The following is a 20,192-nucleotide window of genomic DNA, read 5'->3' on the forward strand; positions in this document are numbered from 1 at the left end:
TAGAGGGATAGAGGTAGAGGGACAGAGGTAGAGGGGAAGAGGTAGAGGTAGAGATAGAAGGATAGAGGGGTAGAGATAGAGGGATAGAGGGGTAGAGATAGAGAGGTGGGGGGACACAAGGACCATAAAACACAGTATAATACATGCATGATAAGACAGATGATACATGCAAAGTACAACTAACATGGAAACTAATTATAGTTTACTCCTATGGTGTATGGCTCTGACATTAAATATACTACATATATAGCTGGTGGTAAATTCAAAAATATGTAGATGAGCAAATCAAGTATAGTGAGGGCAATGCAGAGTAGATTGGTGGAAATGGGCAGCTGGAGGTGGGAGAACAACCACACATCTGAAGCATCCAGCTCTGGGACCAGGGACACTCGGAGAAAGGACACAGAAAGAAACAGAGTGAATGTAATGCAATAATGGTACATATAGTAAATACATAGGTAGTTAGAGAAGGGCTCAGTGCATCCAGAGAGGTTCCCCAGCAGTCTAGGCCTATAGCAGCATAACTAGGGGCAAACTAAAGGGACGTCAAGAGGGGAAGTCAGTTGTGCAAATGAAAACACCAGCTCACCCCGTCAGGGTCCCCCAGTCAGCCCTAACTATAAGCTTTGTCGAAAAGGAAGGTTTTAAGCCTGGTCTTAAAATTAGAGAGGGTGTCCGCCTCCTGAACCCAAACTGGGAGCTGGTTCCACAGGAGAGGAGCTGATAACTGAAGGCTCTGCCTCCCATTCTACTTTTAGAGAGAAGTTACAGGTCACTTCTCCAAGTAAGCCTGCAGTCTGAGAGCGAAGAGTTCTGCTAGGATAATATGGTACTATCAGGTCTTTAAGACATGATGGAGATTGGTTGTTAAGAGCTTTATATGTCAGAAGAAGGATTTTGAATTCTATTCTAGATTTAACAGGAAGCCAATGAAGAGAAACCAGTATAGGAGAAATATGATCTCTCTTGCTAACTCCCGTCAGTACTCTGGCTGCAGCGTTTTGGATCAGCTGTAGATGTTTCAGAGAGCTATTGGGACAACCTGATAATAAGGAATTACAGTAGTCAAGCCTAGAAGTAACAAATGCATGGACTAGTTTTTCTGCATCACTCTGAGACAGGATGTTCCTGATTTTCACAATATTTCTCAGGTGGAAAAAGGAAGTCCTACAGATTTGTTTTATGTGTGAGTTAAAGGACATGTCCTGGTCAAAGATAACACCAAGGTTCCTCACAGTAGTACTGGAGGCCAATGTAATGCCATCCAGAGTAACTATATGCTTTGAAAGCAATTCTCTAAGATGTTTGGGGCCAAATACAATGACTTCAGTCTGGTCTGAATTTAGTAGTAAGAAATTATAGGTCATCCAGGTCTTTATGTCCTTAAGACAATCTTGCAGTCTAGCTAGCTGATTAGTTTCATTTGGCTTCATAGATAAATACAACTGAGTGTCGTCAGCATAACAATGGAAATAAATACAGTGCTTACTAATAGTATTGCCTAAGGGAAGCATGTATAATGTGAACAGTATTGGTCCTAAGACAGAACCCTGAGGAACTCCATGATTAACCCTAGTATGCTCAGAAGAGTCATTGTTGACATGCACAAACTGGAACCTGTCTGATAAGTAGGATTTAAACCAGTCCAGTGCTGTCCCTTTAATGCCAATAGAATGTTCCAGTCACTGTAATAAAAGTTTGTGGTCGATTGTATCGAATGCTGCACTAAGGTCCAATAAATAAGTATAGAGACCAGTCCATTATCTGAATCCTCTATAATATCCATGATGTGGACATTATAGAGGATTTTAACTTATTGAAAATTATTATTATTATTATTATTATTATTATTATTATTATTATTATTATTGCTGTGAGTTTACTAGATATCATTTATAATTCATCTAAACAGGAAAATCTGTAAAATTACAGAAAATTGTGAAAACAATGACAAATTCTTCTTGCTTGCAGACTGGATCTTGTTGGTCCTGTTATTCTCCCTGAAGTTGATTCTAGCTGTATTTTCTGGTTTCATGTCCAGGATCAGCTATAAAACGGCGTACAGACGAGGAGTTAGAACGATGTACCGACGGCGTTCTCAGTGCTGCCCAGGATTCTACGAGAGTGGAGACCTCTGTGTCCGTAAGTCTGACCATCCACAAACTTCTTCACAGCTTCAACGTCGCCTTTTCAGACTGGAATTCTTTTATTTTCACCCTCAAAACAACATCTCACCTGTGAAGCCATTCTAAAGCTTCAATATCTCCAGAAATAGAACTTTTACAGCCATGAAATGTGGTGAGAACAGACAGAATAGTTTATAGGAGATCAGAATGACTCAAAATGACTTCAGACCTGCCTAAAGTGAATTAAAACTGTCCAAAACAACAGTAATGAGTAATGGATGGTCCTTGAAAATGGAGGAAAAAAAGTTCCAAATCTCAATTCCTGGCTGGTATTGTGTCTCCATAAAGTCCCTGTAAGTGTATATATATATGGATGGATCCATGTTTCTACTAAAATCCAGTCTTTGGTCCACATTTCTCCAAGGCTCTAACATCAGTAGAATCTGATGTGTTTCAACTATAGCAAGACAAGGTTGGTGTTCATAGAGGTCTAGATGTTCATAGAGGTCTAGATGTTGGTGTTCATAGAGGTCTAGATGTTTATAGAGGTCTAGATGGTGTTTATAGCGGTCTAGATGTTCATAGAGGCCTAGATGTTGGTGTTAGATGTACAGAGTTACAAACTGCTTCTTTGTTGGTAGGAAAAGAGCGATGTGAGGGTTTTGCTAGTAAATGGGCAACATGACAAAGTCTTCTATGGTGCTTAATGACCTCTGACCAGCTCATACATGTTAAATAACACCAGGATAAGTAGGATACTGTTCCTGTCCTTGTTTCATGTTGTCCTCAAATTGAAATTTGACAACATAAAGAAAAACATGTTCTCATACAGACACTGGAATTTAACAAAAAGGATGCTAATAATTCAATAAAACCCATATTTACTGAAACACATGATAAACGTTTTTTCCTGAACTGACACAGACTAATCCATGCTGGAAAATGATGCAGAAACTAGACTTTTAAAAAATAAACACGTCTATATCTGTGCATAAAATAGCTAGTGTTTTTATAATTAAGTTTTATGCCTTGATCATGAAATAAAAGTAAGTCCAATTTAATATTATGAAACTTGGATTATAACAGATAAAATATTAAAATATATAAAAAAAACATAATGTATAGAAATAGAATGCACAGTTTTACTGTATTTCAATCAGTTAAAATATGATTATTTTATGGATATTTTCACTTTTTTAAAATATCTTTTTTACAATTTTTTTATTTTAAAAAAAGGCCAAACCTTTCAATAATATCCACGTCAAGCATCTTTATTTTTACAGGTTTTTCTTTTCATTTTATGTTACAGTAAAATGACTCTGCCTTTCTGTCTCATAAAACATATAAAACTGAGCATTAACTTTTCAAACTATCATTTCCTGGAAATATTAAATATAAATGCAGTAAAAATCCAACCTGCAATGTGATCTCTAAATGATGCCGTAAAACTTAGTTACCCGAAGTAAAGGAAATGATGAACACTGTGTAGTTCAATGTTTGTTATTAAAAAGCAGAATCAGTGACTGTTTAAATGCACTTTAATAATAACTTTAACAACCTGAACACTGGTGGAATCTGGACCAATGTGGACGCTGTTGGTCAGATTCTACTTTTCTCTCCTCACTTAAAGACATTAATTATTAACAGAAAACACAACTTCTGTCCATTTCGGCCTCTGCTGGTGAGAACATCTGGATGTTTTCAGTCATGGTGCTCATGTTCGCGTGAATAAAACGCTGATTTAAACTCTGTCTAGATGCTGGGGTTCATAGAGGTCTAGATGTTGGTCTTTATAGGGGTCTAGATGTTCATAGAGGTCTAGATGTTGGTGTTCATAGAGGTCTAGATGTTGGTCTTCATAGAGGTCTAGATGTTCATAGAGGTCTAGATGTTCATAGAGGTCTAGATGTTCATAGAGGTCTAGATGTTGGTGTTCATAGAGGTCTAGATGGTGGTCTTCATAGAGGTCTAGATGTTCATAGAGGTCTAGATGTTCATAGAGGTCTAGATGTTCATAGAGGTCTAGATGTTCATAGAGGTCTAGATGTTGGTGTTCATAGGGAAGCCAGGTTTGTTTGATGACTACAGTTTCTCACTCATATGACAAAAATCTGCTCCATGTTTACCAGGTATTTAAAGATAAACCAGATAACGGCTTCAACTGATCATTTATTTGTTGATAAAATTCAAAAACATGTGACAGAAACAGCTGGTTGTAAGTTTGCTGCATTTAAAAGACTAATTTCTGGTGTTTTTGTTTTCGTCTCGCTGATGTTTTCAGTCAGCTGTTTTTGATTGTTTTTCTCCATTTTAACTGTGAAAATCTAGGCAGCTGCGAATGCATCGGTAATAACTAAAATGTAAAGCAAATCTCCCCTGGAACTGAGCACAGTTTCCCCTCTTTATCCTTGTTTGTATCCTTGAAAAGCGTTTATTCCCAGCGGTCCTTATTTAACCCTCAGAGCCCAAAAGACCCAGTTTGCATCCAAATTCATCCTTTTTTTCTTGGCTGAGATACTCTTTGAGTATTCATTGCAACAAGGTGAAGCACATATCGAACAAGACTGCAGGATTTCACCTTCATAACACCTTTTTAATTTATCATATCTGAGCAGCGAATTTGTCTCTGTTTAATTCCTCCATATTTCTTGTGATGCATCACCAGTTGATATATTTTCAGAAATCATATGAACAAGTAGGAAGCACAAGAAGATGCAAAATCACCACAAAATGACATGAAGTCACCACAAAAAGACAAAAAATATTTCCCAAAAAGGTTTGAAATCACCACAAAACGACTCTAAGTCACTCAAAAGACAAGAAATTAACAAAAGAAATGTGAAATTAGCACAATAATATTCAAAATTACCACAAAATGGTGTGTAATCAACACAATTATACAAAAAAGACTGAAAAAGACATGAAATCACCAGAAAAACATAACAGAAATACCAAAAAAAGTTGTGAAATCCCACAAAAATGTGCAAAATCACCAGAAAAAGACAAAAAAAGACCAAAAATGATGTGAAATCACCACAAGATACAAAAATATGCAAAACCACCACAAAATGATGAAAGAAAAGACAAAAAATGACCCAAAAAATGTGAAATCACCATAAACAGCAAAAAAATCACAAAAAAGAACAACAATCAAAAAAGATGTGAAATAACCGCAAAATAATGTAAAATCACCACAAAAAGACCAAAAAAAAATCCAAGTAAGATGTGAAATCACCACAAACAAAAAAAATGTAAAAAAATGTTTCTATCATCACAAAACAACACAAAATCACCAAAAAAATGTCAAAAAGAGATGTGAAATAACCACAAAGACATGCAGAATTACCATAAATGGACAAAAAAAATTTCCAAAAAGATATGAAATCATTGTAAAACAACTCCAACTCACAAAAAAGATGTAAAAAGACCTAAAATATACAAGATCACCACCAAAACGATGTATAATCACCAAGGTCAAAAAAATCTAAAAAAGAGATGTAAAATCACCATAAAAATATGCAAAATCACCACAAAATGATGCAAAATCCCCACAAAATGATATAAAATCACCAAAAAACAATGAAAAATCACTAGCAAAAGACAAAAAAGACCAAGAAAGATGTGAAATCCCCACAGAGCGCCTCAAAACCACTCAAAAAGACAGCAAAAGACCAAAAACAAATCATCCCTATAACACATGCAGTCACCACCAAAAGACAACGAAAGGACCTTAAAGGAAGTGAAATCCACAAAAAAGACAAAAAAATGATCAAAGAGAGATGCGAAATAACTACCAAAATATGCAAAATCACCACACGATGTAAAATCACCACAAAAGACCAAGAAATGACCAAAAAAAATGTAAAATCACCACAAAATGACTCAGAATCACCAAAAAAGACAACGAAAGACCAAAAAAATTTGAATTCATCCCAAAAACATGTAAATTGACCAAAAAAGACAAAAAATTATCCAAAAGGATGTGAAACCAACAAATAAAGACGCAAAATGACCAAAAAAAGAAAAAAATATCAAAAAGAGATGCGAAATAGCCACAAAAATATACAAAATCACCACAAACAGACAAAGAAATGTCCAAAAAAGGTGTGAAATCACCACAAAATGGCTCAAAATCACTCGACAAAGACAAAAAAAGACCAACAAAAGCTGTAAAATCCTGATAAAAACATCCAGAATCCCAGCGAGCCTTTCTGAGTTTATGAGGATGTTAGCAGGAAAGCTGATCTGAAGATGGACGAGGACAAACTTTCTTCTTTGATTCTTCTCTGAAAGGCAGAACATGCAGGTTGAAGCGTTTCTTATCGGCGTTTCTTTCTGCACGACGGCGACAAACACAATCATTTTCCTGTCATCTGCATCATTATTTCCAAACCTTGTTCCGCTGGCTGCTCACAGAGTCGGCCACTCGTTAGACTATCGGCTGGATCTTTATCTCCTCAGCAGATCCAGATAAGTGTCAGACTCAGATCAATCCTCTCCGATTCCTCTTTAAAGTCCGGAGCAGAAAAACATCATGTGTGAATATCTGATGGCGTCCTCTCGGGTCATCGATCTTCAGATAAACAGTTTCTCTCTTCAAACATCTCGCCTCGTCAGATCCAACATCAGACAATTAGAGGCAGCAGACCAGACCTCAGATGTTTTACTCCTCTTCTTAATTGTTGCAGGAAGTTTGAACACATCGACGCCGTTTCATAATTAACTCACCATTAAAGCTGCTCCTCTCAGAGCTCAGTTTATTGAGTTTTATTGAGCCTGAAAAAACTGCAAAGTCACAAATCGTTTACAAAAACTGAAAACAACCACAGCTAATTAATAATTTTCTGCTAGAGTGAATCAAATATGCACATTTATTTAAATATTTTACATGCATCTCGTGAACTTGTTAGCAAAAAACAGGGTTAGGCAGGATTATTAAGTCATTTAAGGTTGTGTAAGTCAAATTTTACTTTCATTTTTATCTCCATTTTTGGTCTCCTCCACCTACACAGGAAAGTTTCAGATGTTTTAGCTCCTAAATGCTCCACTTTCACTGGCTTATTTCTGCAAACAGCTGTCTTATGCAGCCAGAAATGCCATCTTTAGTATGTTTTCTGATATATTTTCTGCTAGAATGAGTCAAATACGCTCATTTATTCATAATTTATACTCTAAAATTACTTAATTTGTACTGCCAAATTATGTTTGAAAAACTGGATTAGACAGCAGTATTGTATCATTTAAGGTTGTTTAAGTCCAATTTTACTATAATTTTTAGCTCCATTTTTGGTCTCCTCCACCTCCTGACCAAAAAATCTGCCCTTTTAGCTCCTAAATGCTTCAATTTCACTGGTTTATTTGTGAAATCAGTTGTCTTATGTGGCCAGAAATGCTTTCTTTAGCATGTTTCCTGACATTGATATTAGTAATTTTCTGCTAGACTAAATCAAATATGCTCATTTATTCATGATTTTTGCTCTCAAATTACTTATTTTGCTGTTGAATTATTTTGTGCACAAACTAATAGATCTTTTACACGTATCCGGTGAACTTGTTAGCAAAAAGCTGGACTGGGCAGCATTTTTATGTCATTTAAGGTTGTTTAAGTCCAATTTTGCTTTAATTTTTAGCTCCATTTTTGGGCTCCTCCACCTTCAGAGGGACATATCGTAGTTTTTAGCTGCGAAACGCTCCACTATTTTCATCAGTGTCATGTCTAGTGTCTTTTTCCAGGTTTTTCCTCTAAAAACAGCTGTCTATGGCTGAAAATGACTCTGTTCAGGCGGTAATAGTGAACTACAACCTAAAGAGGTGAGCTGGATGCCTCAACAATGAGCTTTTTGTGTTGCTTCTCAGAGCAGAAGGTCTTCTTTTGACATGTTTCTGGACAATGTAGGTCAGCAGAGCCATTCAGGTCCATTCATCTGGCAATGTGTGCTCAGATTTTCAGTATTAATTCATGTTTTATAGAAGATCCTTTAGTGAATTTTTGACAGTGATCAGGGTTGAGTGATATCAGGTTTATTGTCTGGTTTCAGTTTATCTTCAAGGACTTTCCAGCTTTAGCCGCTCAGTTTGATCTTCGGAACCCTGAAATCAACTAAACCAGGTTACATTTTTAAAAAACTGCCAAAAATTCGGTCACATATTGGCAAAAAAAACTATAAAAACAGAGATAACGGTCAGATTTTATTCTTTGACGGTCCTTGAACTGATCTGGGTTTTTCTGTTTTGTTTTGTTTGTTTTTTTTAATGTAAGCTAAAAATCTGTCTTATTTTAAAAAAAATATTAAAAATAAACCTTTTAGAGTAACAAGATTCTGTAAAAACTGAAAGTTCTGCTCTCCTTGTAGCTGCTATTAACTCAACTGCTTCCAGTCATGGAATAAAAGTGCAGGAAATATTCGGCTGAACTGCAGGCAGTGTTTCAACAAGCCAAAATATAAATACAAGTAGTAGAAATATCTATCGTATTTAGAGTCTCCGTCTGGTTTCTACTTCTTCATGGCTCTTCTGTTTCTATACATTTAACAGCAGTAATCTGTAATCTATTACATTATCCAACAGTAACAGTACTGTACTTTAACAGTAGTATTTTCAGAGTATTTTTCACTCGTTCATTTAGTTTTTTTGACACCTGCTGGTTTCTGGTGTTTTAAATCTCAACCTCCAGACTCACACTGCAGATAAAACTCTAAAACTCCTCCAGATTCAGATGCGCTCCACTTTCCAGCATCCATCTACTGACATTAAACCCTGAGGCTTCATCTTTGTCTGTTTGTTGAGTCTCCTGAACCAGAACCTCTCCTGCTGATGGTCCTTCCAGCTCCAGCAGCTCTTCAGTGAAGCACCAGCTGCAGCTAAATGATGATCCTGGACAGTTTTACAGTTTGTCAGTACAGCCTTAAATATTCTAACACTGCAAATGCCACGTACTGCAGTGAGAATTAAAGATGCTTTAGCTTACTTTTCGTTCATCGATTGTCGCTCACACCGATGAGAAGAAGCCTTTTCTAGCCGAAGAAAGACTAAAACTTTTATCTCAGTCTACCGGAAACATTTTTAATATCTCATAGTGAAAACGAGAGGATTTTTTAGGGGATATTCTTGTGGCAAAGCTTGTCATCAGTGCTGAAAACAACCAGAGATTTACATTGAATTTGTGCATAAATGTATTTTAATTGAAATCATTTTTTTCTTAATTGACTTGAATTGCTTTAAGTGGTCTTTGTAGCATAAACAAAATCACTCTGAAAATGACTCAAAACTGCGACAGAAAACAGAAGTAAAGAGCAGCTTAAACAGAAGTAAAAAGTGACTGAAAACTACTGAAAAGAAGAGCAAATAACAAATAAACAGGAGTTAAAACAGTAAATGAAAACACAACAGCGACTGAAAGCAAAAGTTTAAAATGACCAAGAAACTGCTGAAAACAATTGAGAACCAAAGTGAATGGCGACTAAAAACAACTGATTACAGTGACTAAAAACGACTAAAAGCAGCGGTTGAAAAGAGAAAACAGGACAACAAAACAGCGTATGAAAACAAAAGTAACCAGTAACTGTAAAAAAAGCCAATAAACAGCAGCTATAGATGTCTAATAACTACTATATAGTAATTATAAATAGTGACTGCCACCATGTTTGAACCCATAAACCTGAAGCCCCTTGAACCGGAATGTTGACCTCTAGAACCAGCAGCAGTAAAATCCGAAGCAGCTCCGGTCGTCTGGTGTCTGAAGCTGCCGATGCAGCAGAAGGAATCAATTATCCACTCTAGATGGTAAACTGTAAGAAACGGAGACACTCCAGAGGTTCTCCTGGAGGCTACGGTCGGCTCTTTGTCTGCCTTCATTCAGCCGCTGCTTGTAAACAACTTTATTAGATTCTACAGACGACAAAGACAAACCAGACAAACACACTCTGACTCTGGGCTCACACACACATCCACACACATATTTACACACATCTACACACACACACATCTACACACACACATCTACACACACACATCTACACTCTTGAGAGGAGAGGGACGGGAGAAGAGGGGGAGGGGACAAGGAACATATAACACACATTAGGATACATGTATGATCAGAGTAGCATAGATGATACATACAAGTAGAAGCCAACATGTAAACTGATTCATAGGTTTACTGTTACGGTGTAATTAGCATTATTATATCATTTAAGGTTGCCAAAGTCCAATTTTACTTTCATGTTTAGCTCCGTTTTTGGTTTCCTCCACCTCCTGGCACAAAAATCTGACTTTTGAGCTGCTAAATGCTTCACTTTCACAGGTTTATTTAGAGAAACAGTTGTCTTATGTGGCCAGAAATGCCTTCTTTAGCATGTTTCCTGATATAGTAATGAACATGTTTCTGCTAGAATAAATCAAATATGCTCATTTATCATTATATTTCATATTTTTCTGCTCTAAAATTACTCAGTTTGTGCCATTGAATTATTTTGTGCATCAACTAGCAGATTTTTTACATGTATCTGGTGAACTTAGTTAAAAAAGTGGATTAGGCAGCATTCTTTTATCATTTAAGGTTGTTTAAATCCAATTTTACTATAATTTTTAGCTCCATTTTTGGTCTCCTCCACCTCCTGACCGAAAAATCTGCCTTTTTAGCTGCTAAATGCTTCATGTTCACAGGTTTATTTCTGAAAACAGCTGTCTTTTGCAGCCAGAAAAGCTTTCTTTAGCATATTTTTGGACATGATAATTAATAATATTCCGCTAGAATGAATCAAATATGCCAATTTATTCATAATTTATGCTCTCATAATACCTACTTTGTGCCGTTTAATTATTTTGTGTACAAATTAACTGGATTAATCAATTATTTTTAAATCTTTTACATGCATCTGGTGAACTTGTTAGCAAAAAGCTGGATTATACAGCATTATTATATCATTTAAAATTGTTTAAGTCCAGTTTTACTTTTATTTTTAACTCCATTTTTGGTCTCCTCCACCTCCTGACTGAAGAATTGGCCTTTTTAGCTGCTAAACACTTCACTTTCACTGGTTTGTTTCTGAAAACAGCAGTTTTTTGTAGCAGGAAATGCCTTCTTTAGCATGTTTGCTGACATGATATTGAACAATTTTCTACTAGAAAAATCAAATATGCTCATTTATTCATTATTTCTGCTCTAAAATTACTCGGTTTGTGTTGCTGAATTATTTTGTGCACAAACGAACAGATCTTTTACATGTATCTGGTGAACTTGTTAGCAAAAAATGTATTAGGCAGCATTATTATATCATTTAAGGTTGAGTAAGTCCAATTTTACTTTCATTTTTAGCTCCATTTTTGGTCTCCTCCACCTCCTGACTGAAAAATCTGCCTTTTTAGCTGCTAAATGCTTCACTTTCACTGAAAACAGTTCTGGCATTAAATATACTACATATCTAGCTGGTAGAAAGATGCAAACAGTGTGTTGATGAGCATATCAATGCAATAATGGTAATATAGTAAATACAAAGGTAGTTAGAGAAGGACTCAGTGCATCTAGAGAGGTCCCCCAGCAGCCTAGGCCTGTAGCAGCAGAACTAGGGGCAGAACTAAAGGACGTCCAAGAAGAAGTCTTCAGCTGACCCCCTCAGGGTCCCCCAGTCAGCCCTAACTATAAGATTTGTCAAAAGGAAGGTTTTAAGCCTGGTCTTAAAAATAGAGAGGGTGTCCACCTCCAGAACCCAAACTGGGAGCTGGTTCCACAGGAGAGGAGCTGATAACTGAAGGCTCTGCCTCACATTCTACTTTTAGAGATTCTAGGAACAACAAGTAAGCCTGCAGTCTGAGAGCAAAGGATAATGTGGTACTATCAGGTCTTTAAGATACGATGGAGATTGGTTGTTAAGAGCTTTATATGTCAGAAGAAGGATTTTGAATTCTATTCTAGATTTAACAGGAAGCCAATGAAGAGAAACCAGTATAGGAGGTCCTTGGTTACAACGTACAACGTTTCATCGTTAGAATTGGCTACATGGAACTAGTTGGTGAGCAGAGCGGAGGAATATGTTGTCACGCGGCGCTATAAGACGGCTTTGTTTCCGTTCTCCAGTTGTACGCCACCTTGGATTGCGCTACATTCACTAAATTTTTATCCTTCATTATGGCTCCCAAATATAAGTCAGACTGTTGTGATGGCAGAAAAGGAAAGCCATCTCCATGGAAGTGAAATTAGATAGAATAAAATGCTCAAGTTGTAAAAACAGTGCAACATATTCTGTTATCTTCTTGTAAAACGACTCATGCATGAAAGCCATTGGTATTCATGACTTTTATGAAGAACTGATCGACTGATGCACATTACGGCTTTGTTTACATTTTTGCCGGGGTTCCGACTTATGGCAAAAATCCACTTACGTCGATCCATAGGAACGGAGCTCCGATGTAAGTTGAGGACCACATGATCTCTCTTGCTAAACTGTCAGAACTCTACCTGTGGTGTTTTAGATCAGCTGTAGGTGTTTCAGAAAGCTGTTGGGAAATCCTGATAGTTAGGAACTGCAGTTGTCAAACACACACACTGACATCTACACACCAACACACGTATCCACACACACACACACACACACACACACACACACACACACACACATCTCTAGCGCTATGTGCTAACCATACTAACTGCTTAGTGTTAACTTTGAGGCTCGTTGCTAACGCTAACAGCCCCAGACAGTGAGGCTTGTTGCTAACGCTAACAGCCCCAGACAGTGAGGCTTATTGCTAACGCTAACAACCCCAGATAGTGAGGCATCCCTGCTAACGCTAACAGCCCCATTGCTAATGCTAACAGTCCTGTTGCTAATGCTAACAGCCCCAAATGATGAGGTTCATTGCTAACGCTAACAGCCCCTGATAGTGAGGCTTCCTTGCTATCACTAACAGCCCTGTCACTAACACCAACAGACCCAGACAGTGAGGCTTGTTGCTAACGCTAACAGCCCCATTGCTAATGCTAACAGCCCCAGACAGTGAGGCTTGTTGCTAACGCTAACAGCCCCTGATGATAGTGAGGCTTCCTTGCTAATGCTAACAGCCCCGTTGCTAATGCTAACAGCCCTGTTGCTAACGCTAACAGCCCCAGAAGATGAGGTTCATTGCTAACACTAACAGCCCCGTTGCTAACACTAACAGACCCAGACAGTGAGGCTTGTTGTTAACGCTAACAGCCCCATTGCTAATGCTAACAGCCCCAGACAGTGAGGCTTGTTGCTAACGCTAACAGCCCCTGATGATAGTGAGGCTTCCTTGCTAATGCTAACAGCCCCGTTGCTAATGCTAACAGCCCTGCTGCTAACGCTAACCGCCCCAGAAGATGAGGTTCATTGCTAACACTAACAGACCCAGACAGTGAGGCTTGTTGTTAACGCTAACAGCCCCATTGCTAATGCTAACAGCCCCAGACAGTGAGGCTTGTTGCTAATGCTAACAGGCCCGTTGCTAATGCTAACAGCCCCAGACAGCTCTTTTGTTGTAGATCTGCACAGTGGGAGCTAATTGAACAGTTCTGTGGAGGAGCAGCGGGACGTTAATTTGATTGGAGGGCTTTCTTCTCTCTGGTTTTCATTTCCTGTATCTCTCAGATGAACGTGATTATGAGCAGCGTTCTGTCTGGATGTTTACGGCCTGAAACTTTAGTTCTGTTTCATCTCAGCCCGAGGCCTTTCATCTGCGGTTCCTTCCTCACTTTTGTTCTCGTTTTCTCTCCAGTCGACTTCATCGACCTGCTTTAACCTTCCTCCCATCTGACATCATTCTCTGCTGGATCTTTAACAGCATCCCGACGCTAAAACACTCATCCTGTAGTCGTGTAATTCCACTTAATGCAGTTTCTCCACTGTGTTTTGTGTGTCGGTAATATGAAGTGACGTGCCCAGTAGGCCTGAAAGCTGCTGGAAATCCTCTGAAACGCCTGATTCTCTGTGACAAACCGCTTCCTGCTTACGAGTCCAGGACACATATGGGCTGTGTTCAAACCGATTTATTTATAGAGACTCCTGTGTTTGTGTTTCAGACACATTCCAGAGGGTTTTACATACGAGAGAATCAAAAACGATGCTCAGAAAAATGAATTATCTGCTGACGGTTTGGGGGAGGCTTCTGTACGCTCAAAACCCGAAAGGAAATCTGCATCAGCGGCTTAGCTACTGACGCCTACATGGTTACCATGGCAACCCCAGCACATATATCCACGATGTTTGGACCGACTAAACTGCATCATCAGTTACATTCTTATGTCAACATACTTTTTATTTTATTGCTTTGTTGCTTCACTGTCGCTTCGGAAGGTTTGGATTGTTTGACGAGAATCCACAAAAAACGTGACTGAAGTAAAAAGACTCCTGGATCTAGAAGGTCCACTCCCTCCTGGATAGAAGTACTCCATGAAGACTAAAGAACACTCCAAGAAACTCTGAGAAAAGGTTGTTGAAAAAAATCAGTCAGGATGATATGAGAACATTTCAAGTTCCTGAAGATCTCCTGGAGTCCAGTTAAATCCATCATTAAGAAATGGAAGGAAGATGGAACATGAATAAATCTGACTAGAGCAGGACGTCCTCAAGAACTGAGAGACTAGAGAGGGAGGCCACCAAGACTCCTATGACTCCACTAGAGTTCACCAGAAGACGTGGAGACTCTGAAGACACCTGGAAAAAGATTCTTTGGTCTGAGGAGACCAGAATGGAGGTTTTTGGACATCAGACCAAATGATATGTTTGATGGACACCAAACACTGAACATCATCACAAACAGACCATCCCCACTGTGAAGCACAGTGGTGGCAGCATCATGATGTGAAGCACGGTGGTGGCAGCATCATGATGTGAAGCACGGTGGTGGCAGCATCATGATGTGAAGCACGGTGGTGGCAGCATCATGATGTGAAGCACGGTGGTGGCAGCATCATGATGTGAAGCACGGTGGTGGCAGCATCATGATGTGAAGCACGGTGGTGGCAGCATCATGATGTGAAGCATGGTGGTGGCAGCATCATGTTGTGAAGCATGGTGGTGGCAGCATCATGATGTGAAGCATGGTGGTGGCAGCATCATGACGTGAAGCATGGAGGTGGCAGCATCATGATGTGAAGCACGGTGGTGGCAGCATCATGACTGAAGCATGGAGGTGGCAGCATCATGATGTGAAACATGGTGGTGGCAGCATCATGATGTGAAGCATGGTGGTGGCAGCATCATGATGTGAAGCATGGTGGTGGCAGCATCATGATGTGAAGCATGGTGGTGGCAGCATCATGACGTGAAGCATGGAGGTGGCAGCATCATGACTGAAGCATGGAGGTGGCAGCATCATGATGTGAAACATGGTGGTGGCAGCATCATGATTGAAGCATGGTGGTAGCGTCTGTTCAATGTTCCAGCTCTGTCTGATGAGTAGTTCAAGGACCCTTGGAAAATGTAAATGTGATGAATTAGTGGTTAATAACTGGAGGCACTTTGGTAGTTTGTTATTTGAGAAAAACTCCAACATCCCAGTTTCATCCATAAATCTCACTGAGGCTCTCCTGAAGTCATTTTTTCTATTTTGCTTCTCTAATATGTGACATCCTGCTGTTTTTAATTAAACTTTATTTAATCAGGTGGTCCTGCTGAGCTGCAGATTCATAATCAGATAAACACACAATCAGCAAAAACTAAGCAACACAAACAGGAAGAGACGAAAACAATCACCTGAAACAGTGATTCTGTTTGAGGGTTGGTTTCTTTTCAAAGGTGTGAAACATTTAAAAAGATCAAGTTGAACCCTTAGTTGAACATCATGAGTCTTTTGTAACCAGACTGAGCTGCAGAGTGACGATGGAGCAGAATAAAAATCACAACAATCAGACATTTAAACTCTAAATCTGTCTGGTTTTCATCAGAATCTGTCCAGACGGACTCCTCAGTGTCGGATCACAACTCCTTCTTCTTCTGTTCTGCTCTTTTAGATACTTGGAGTCCTCAGACGCTTTTAAAACGTGGCGTTGGTCTAAAAGTTGGACGATGAAGCTGGAAAAATCTCTTTCTCGTGTCCAGAATAAATTATGATCGACAGAGGAAACACAAAACATTTAGTTTATCATTTAACAAACTGGATGAATGAAATAATATATAATAAAAATAACTAGAAACCGTGAACAGAGGAGCAGGTTGTTCGAGATCCATCCAGCATGGTGAAACATCTTTCTGCTGATGATGAGCCGAGTAGAAAGGAAAAGTCTGGAAACATGGAGATAGAAAACATCTGAAGTGTGTGGAGACAAAATGAGCACAAATCGACAAAAACAGGACCTAAAACGTCCAAAACGAGACACAAAAAATCACGCAGATGAGACATAAAATGACAAAAACGAGACATAAATGACAAAAATTAAATGCAAAACTACAAAAACGAGACACAAAACAAGAAAAAGAAGCAAAACAACAAAAATGAGACACAAAATGGCAAGAAAAAGACACAAAACAACAAATGAGACACAAAGTGACAAGAAAAAGACACAAAATAACAAAAATGAGACACAAAATGTCAAGAAAAAGACAGAATAACAAAAATGAGACACAAAATGTCAAGAAAAAGACACAAAATAACAAAAATGAGACACAAAATGTCAAGAAAAAGACACAAAATAACAAAAATGAGACACAAAATGACAAGAAAAAGACACAAGAAATATGAGACACTAAGTGACAAGAAAAAGACACAAAATAACAAAAACAGGACCTAAAGTCACCAAAATGAAACACAAAATGATGCAAACGAGACACAAAATGACAAAACTGAGACACAAAATGACAAGAAAAAGACACAAAATAACAAAAATGAGACAAAATGGCAAATATGAGACACAAAGTGACAAGAAAAAGACACAAAATGACAAAAACAGGCCCTAAAGTGACCAAAGTGAGACACAAAATGATGCAAACGAGACACAAAATTGAGACACAAAATGACAAAATAAAGAAACAAAACAACAAAAAAGACACATAATAACAAAAACAGGGCATATGACATAATCACGTGTCATTTTTTGTGTCATTTCAGCATCTTTAATGTCAGTATTGTGTCTTTTTGTAGCATTTTTGTGTTGTTTTTGTCTTTTTATGTCATTTGTACGTTTCTGTCATTCTTGTGTTGTTTTTGTGTCATTTTAGCATCTTTTGCTTCAGTTTTGTGTCTTTTTATATTTTGTGTCATTTTTTCATCTATTTGTGTCATTTTATCATCTTTCTGTCATTTTTATATAATCTCTGTGTCATTTTTACATCTTTTTGTATAATTTTTGTGTCATTTTTGTGTCAATGTATCATGTTTCATGCCCATTTTGTATCTTTTTGTAACATTTTTGTGTTGTCATGCTTACATTTTTTGTATCATTTGTACATCTTTGTCATTTTTGTCATATTTACATCCTTCTGTCATTTGTGTCATTTTAACATCTTTTGTGTAATTTTTGTCTTTTTGTAACTTCTTGTGCCATTTTTGCATCTTTCTGTGTCAGTTTTGCTTCATTTTAGTGACTTTCTGTCATTCCTGCGTCATTTCTATGTAACTTTAGTATCTTTTATGTCCATTTTGTGTCTTTTTTTAATATTTTTGCCATTTTTACCTCTTTTTGTGTCATTTTATCATCTTTCTTTCTTATATCATTTTTGTGTCATTTGTGCATCTTACTGTCATTGTTGTGTCATTTTTTCATCTTTTTGTCAGTTTTGTGTCTTTTTGTAACTTGTTTGTGTCATTTTTACATCTTTTTGTGTCAGTTTTGTGTCTTTAGTGTCATGTGTGCATCTTTTCCTGCTATTTATGTGTGTCGTTCTGCCCAGAAGACATTTCTGAGTAGAGGCAGAGTAGAAAACTCAGCAGAACCCAGTAGAATCCAGTATAACATACAAACCAGAGCGGCAGGTTGGAGCCCGGCAGCAGCTGTAGCCACTGCACCACTGTCCCGCTGCTATTTTTTATTCAGAAATGTGTTCGTCGCCTCCTGGAAGACAAAAGTCCAACGACTGAACGCACAAAGAGAAATAAGTGGAACACGGTGGAACGTCCAGAGCACAAGAGGAAGAATATTAAAGCTTCTGTTTCACTCTCACTGCCTCAGGATGCTGTGATTTCCTCTCTAGAATCAGAATCGACGTGTTGAAGGACGCCGGCGACGACGGCTGAATTAGGCAGCGATTATTTAACCTGATGTCTGGTAATCCTGTTGTAGCTCCGCTGATGTCATCCTGCTGCTCCCATCCACAGCATGAAAGGATTCAACTCCTCTTTAAAGATTTATCAGCTCTTCTGGAGGATTACAGGAGACGCTTATTAAAATCTGTGTTTGCACAAGCATTTTATCTCCCACAAAATGTGCTGGACGCCACAAAGATCCCAGCGAGGAGAAGAAGAAGTTCACTTTACTGAAAGACACGACTTCTTTTAGAACGTTTAACTGCATAAATAGGCCTGATTTTACACCTTAATAGATATTTATTATGGAATGTTTCATCAGAAACCACAGAAAACTGATTCTTTTCTGCGTTTTTTATTTTCCTAAATTCCTAAATTTGACTTTGACAAAGATCTGATCCTCAGTCAGTGTAAAACTATGAATTCAGGATTTATTTTGTATGATTTAAGCACTCTAAAACACTCTAAAAACTCAGAATAACAGTTTGCATCGATCTTTGTGAGTTATGATGACTTTTAATGTGTTTGCACTTTGAATTCTTAGTTTTAAAATGGAGAAAAACAAAAACTTAAAGACACAAAACTGACACAAATGTAAAAATGACCAAAAATGACACAAAAATGACAAAAAAATGATAAAATGATGCAACAAGACACAAAAGTGACACGAAAGATGCACAAATGAAACAAAAATGACAGAAAGATGCACAGATGACACTAAAAAGACAAAAAATGGACTTAAAAGATGTAAAAATTGCACAACAATGACACAAGAATGACACAAATGATGGAAAAATGACACAAGAATGACAGACCGATGCACAAATAACACTATAAAGACACAAAACTAACACAAAAAGATGCAAAAATTACACAAATCATTACAAAAAGACACAAAACTGAGACTAAAATATGTAAAAATGACACAAAAACGTTACAAAAAGACACAAAGTGGACATAAAAGATATCAAAATTACACAAAAAGACACAAAAAGATGTAAAAATGACAACACATTCCAAAAAGACACCAAACTTACACAAAAGATGCTAAAATTACACAAAAGACACAAACAATGGCAGAAAGATGATAAAATGGACATGAAAAGATATAAAAATGACATGAAGATGTTACAAAAACACACAAAATGGACAGAAAAGATGATAAAAACATTGATAAATGCAAAAAAAATAATGAAAAAAATCCAATTATTATCGATCACAAAGGTTCTGATCCATCAGAAATGAGCCTAGTTTTAGATTTCAACTAATATTTAGAGACTGTTGGGGCTAAACGCACCAGAAACCACAGAAAATTGGTTCTTTTCCACTTTTTCTGTTGATTTTATATTTTTTTGTTTCCCTAAATTCCTAAATTTGACTTTTTCTGTCATTTTTATGCTTAAAATCAAAGCTCTGATCCCCAGTCAGTGAAAAACTATGAATTGCATGATTTAAACACTCTAAAAAGTCACATAATTAACAGTTTGCATAAATCTTTTCTAACGAGTTTCCACTTTGAATGATCAGTTTACAGATAAAATCAAATGCTGCTGCTTTAAACTTGAATATTTTCATGTTTTCCTGCAGAGCATCGACTGATAAAACGCTTGAAGCTGTAAACATTCAGGGTTTTGGGGTTTTGCTTCCATTTATTTTAATTTTCACACAAAGGTGTAAAGACGGGTGAAGTACGGCAGCATAAAGTGTTTATTTATGTCGTTACGGTGATGGAGTGAAGCGTTTTATCACCTCCAGCCTCTTCAAGGTTTGATGAACGTGATCCAGTTTAACAGAAAAACACAACGAGACACAAAAGAACTGGAAAAAGATGAAGTAGGACTCCTGGAGTCTGTTTGTTGGAGTCAAAAGCAAGAA

The 20,192-nt window shown here is 37.6% G+C and overlaps 1 protein-coding gene across 3 annotated transcripts in view; it reads left to right on the forward strand.

Annotated features, from left to right (window-relative positions):
• Window positions 1-20,192, forward strand: part of LOC111567996 (multiple epidermal growth factor-like domains protein 11) — a 174,304-nt gene that overhangs the window by 48,039 nt on the left and 106,073 nt on the right. For all 3 annotated transcript variants that reach the window (XM_055012030.1, XM_055012035.1, XM_055012037.1), the window contains exon 5: window positions 2,042-2,142. In XM_055012030.1, the coding sequence (XP_054868005.1) occupies window positions 2,042-2,142 (101 nt within the window). The remainder of the gene's footprint in view (window positions 1-2,041; window positions 2,143-20,192) is intronic.

Source organism: Amphiprion ocellaris, chromosome 1 (genome assembly GCF_022539595.1).
Source record: "Amphiprion ocellaris isolate individual 3 ecotype Okinawa chromosome 1, ASM2253959v1, whole genome shotgun sequence".
NCBI lineage: Eukaryota > Metazoa > Chordata > Actinopteri > Pomacentridae > Amphiprion > Amphiprion ocellaris.